At 56.8% G+C, this 3,831-nt stretch overlaps 1 protein-coding gene across 1 annotated transcript; it reads right to left on the reverse strand.

The window, feature by feature from the left end:
• Positions 1 to 2,935: 2,935 nt before the first annotated feature.
• On the reverse strand, positions 2,936 to 3,829 carry LOC131891915 (uncharacterized; the record flags this gene model as incomplete). Its single annotated transcript, XM_059241607.1, is given in 1 exon segment — positions 2,936 to 3,829. A coding segment is annotated over 1 exon segment (894 nt), but the record flags the coding sequence as incomplete, so codon positions are not given.
• Positions 3,830 to 3,831: the final 2 nt, after the last annotated feature.

Genomic DNA, 3,831 nt, shown 5'->3' on the forward strand with positions numbered 1-3,831 from the left:
GAAGTTGGACAGGCGGGTCGCCATGAAAACGAACAGGAGGTGGGGCCACCAGTTGAAGACGGCCGCGGAGGTCTTGGACAAAGGGCAGCTCTGCAGCTGGGTCAAGGCTGCGGGGAGTGGGAGCGAGGCATTCTCCGGGAAGCCGCAAGGGGGAGCCATATACAAGTTCGGCCGCACTGAGGCCACCATCAGCGCGCCAAGCTGAACGAAGTCCCAGGAGAGCAAGGGGAAGAGAATCCATCCAATTCGCTCCATTGCCAAGTCTTGCTTTGAGCGAGGCCTTGAGGGATCTATGCCACCTCTCAACCATCCCATTACACTGGGGATGGTAGGCGGTAGTGTGGCGGAGATCAATGCCAAGGAGGACGGCTAACTCAGCCCAGAGCTGACTTGTGAACTGGGCCCCACGATCTGTAGTGAGATCGTCAGGCACGCCGAACCGGGATACCCAGCCCCTGATGAGGGCGCGGGCGCAAGAGGCAGCTGTGCAATCGGCAAGGGGAATAGCCTCGGCCCATCTGGTGGCGCGGTCAATCACAGTGAAAAGGTAAACATTACCCTCACTTGCTGGCAACGGGCCGACAAGATCCACATGGATTGACCCAAAGCGGCGATCCGGGGGAGGGCGACGTGTGCAATGGACCAATCTTTGCGCGCTGACATGGAATGCATGCCTGACACCACTTCTTTACGTCCCTTTTCACGCCGGGCCAAACAAAGCGCTGGGCCACGTCCCGAGCGCAGGGGCGTGGGCCAGAGTGGCTGAGTCCGTGGATTGCGGAGAAGGCGGCGAAACGGAACTCACTTGGAACGAGGGGACGGGGACGGGGTCCAGACACATCGCATAGGACTTGGGTACCTCCTACCTCAAGCAACTTTAGGGAGAGACTTGGATACAGTTCGGAGGCCTGAGCTCCCGGCATCTGGGCAGCGGCCAGTTGTGCATAGTCAAGTGTGGGTGCCGTGAGAGTGTTGACGCACGGGAGGTCTGGAGGGGGCCGTGAGAGAGCGTCAGCGATGACGTTATCCACTCCCGACACATGCCGTATATCAGAGGTGAACTGGGCGATAAATTCCAGGTGGGTGGTCTGTCTCGGAGAACGTTCGGCAGAGCTGGCGAGGGCAAAGGTTAGCGGCCTATGGTCCGTATATACCGTGAATCGCCTGCCCTCCACAAAATGACGAAAGTGTTTGATTGAAAGGTAGATTCCCAGCAGTTCAGGATCAAAAGCAGAGTACTTTTTCTCCGCCGAACTCAGCCTTCTTGAGAAGAAAGCCACCGGTCTCCAGCAACCATCGCGCCCTCGCTGTGCATACTCTGCGCCCACGGCTTCATTGGAGGCGTCAACGGAGATCGCATTCTCGGCGCCAGGCTCTGGGTGATGAAGCATGACAGCGTTGGAGAGGGCCTCGCGTCCGGCATGAAAGGACGCCACATACTCAGGGGAGGGCTCCACAGGCTTGTCCTTCAACTTGCCTGCGGTTTGGGCAACCATAGGTCCCAGCTTCTCCGCAATGCCCGGCAAGAACCTCCTGTAGAAGTTGAGCATGCCCAACCATTGCTGAACTTGCTTCTTTGTAGTGGGGATAGGCATACTACGGATTGCTGCAACCTTCTCATCTAGGGGGCGCACACCCACAGCAGAGACAAGATGGCCAAGGTAAGTGACCTCTGATCTCCCAAGCCTGCACTTCTTTCTGTTGACTGCAATGCCATTGACGGAAAGGAGATGCAGGACATTGCGAAGGTCCTCTTTGTGTTGTTCTGAGGAGGTAGATGCAATGAGTACATCATCCAGGTAGATGAATGCACAGGGGAGCTCGCCTAAGACCTGGTCCATCAGTCGTTGGAAGGCCTGTGCCGCGTTCTTCAGGCCAAAAGGCATCCTCAAAAACTCATACAGTCCAAAAGGGGTTATTATTGCAGTCTTTGGTATGTCCTCTCTTGCCATTGGGATCTGATGAAACCCCTTAACAAGGTCCATGACGCTAAAGACGGATTTGCCGTGAAGGTTGGCAGCAAAGTCTTGGAGGTTTGGAATGGGATAGCGGTCGTCCCGGGTGGCGACATTGAGAGCTCGGTAGTCGCCGCAGGGGCGCCAAGAACCGTCTGCCTTGCGCACAACATGGAGTGGCGATGACCATGGTGATGAGGATCTCTGGATTATGCCCGCCTCGAGCATCTTGGCAAATTCGGTCTTGGCAACCCGGAGTTTCTCCTCGTCCAAGCGTCTGGCGCGGGCAAACACAGGTGGACCGTTAGTGGGGATGAAATGCCGAACACCGTGGGCAACAGAGGGCGCGCTGAACTTGGGCGTAAGAACCTCAGGAAATTCGTTTAGGATTGACTCATAAGGGGAGTCGTCCAAAGAGGCCTCACGTAAGCAGGCAACGGCGGGATTGAGGGGTGCCTCGGGGCCGTTACAATCTAAAGTGGCGTGACTGTACCTGTCGACGAGCACCTTGCGGCCGAGATCAATTGCGAGGTCGTTGGCAATGAAAAAATCCGCGCACAGGATTGGCCGGGAAACTTCTGCAATAATAAAGTCCTGAACAAAGGACTTGTTGCCAAGCTGGAGCGCGATGCGGCGCTTGCCATACGTAGCAATGGCAGAGCCGTTGGCTGCTAGCATTTTGCCCCTTAGCATCTGCCCGCGCCGGTCCTGCGGGGTGGCGGGGAACACAGATACGTCCGCACCCGAATCAACTAAATATGCTTGCTTGCTGTTGCCGCATGTGACACTCATTGTTCTTCTGCCTCCAGATACCGCGGTGTTAAACCCAGTGCCGGCAGCAAACTTGGAAGGGGGGCGAGATGAGGGGGAAGTAAGAGAGAAAGAGGACGTGGGAGGGCTACTTAAAACCGGCCCCGCCCGCGCCCTCCGGCGGCGGCGCCGTTCTCGTTTCCCTTCCTCATGTTGTTAGCTCGTGAGTCGCCTCCGCTGCCCTTGTTGTAGTTGTTGCCGCGACCGCGAGCTCTAGGTGTCCATGAGCAGGGTGAGAGGCATTGTCTTGCTAGTTTTCCCCACCTTGCGTGATACCTGCATAGAGTGGGATCAAGGAGTTGTCCAGAGGAACGGGCTTCAACGGTCAGAACCTCCATGTGCTGGGCATGGAGGGCATCATATTGGGCATCAAAGTCATCAAGGTCACACGAAGGTGCATCCGCGGTGACTGCAGCCACGTGGGGGGTCGTTTTCCTCTGTTGCATGACGCGATCAGCCTGCTCAACAATGTCATCCAGAGAACGAGAACTGATGGAGCCGACGGAGGCAATGATGGACTTCACATCTGCGGGGAGGAAGTTATGGACCACATACGCTTTGAAAAACTGCTCAGGGTCGGCCTCAAGGGCACGAATCTGACCTACTAAGGATGTGACGGAACGATCTCCAAGTTGCCGAATGGCAAACATCTTCTCATGCTTCTGAACAGGAGTGAGATCGAACGCTTTGAGGACAGCAGCTTTCAGGGTTTCGTACCTGTTGGGCAAGGATGCGTCATCAGCTTCAATGACGGCCCAGCACTCGTTGATGGCTCTCTCTGTAAGGAGGCCCCGGAACTTCTGGTATTTGGCCATGTCGGAGGTGATCCTGGGGTGTGCATCATCGAACGCATTCTCAAGCTGGCAAATCCACCTAGCCGGTTGAGTTTCCCAGAGCGGTGGCATCTTGAAGCTTTCCCTCACGGCTGAAGTCTCCGGGATGACGGGCGGGGCGTTGGTTTGATTCCCGGCATTGGCGGCGGAGAGGCCGGTTACGGCGGCCACGGCGGCATGCCGGGCGTCGAGGGTCTCGGCCTGGGCCTTCTTGATCTCTGCAAGGGCCTCCT

Source organism: Tigriopus californicus, chromosome 12 (genome assembly GCF_007210705.1).
Source record: "Tigriopus californicus strain San Diego chromosome 12, Tcal_SD_v2.1, whole genome shotgun sequence".
Lineage (NCBI taxonomy): Eukaryota > Metazoa > Arthropoda > Copepoda > Harpacticoida > Harpacticidae > Tigriopus > Tigriopus californicus.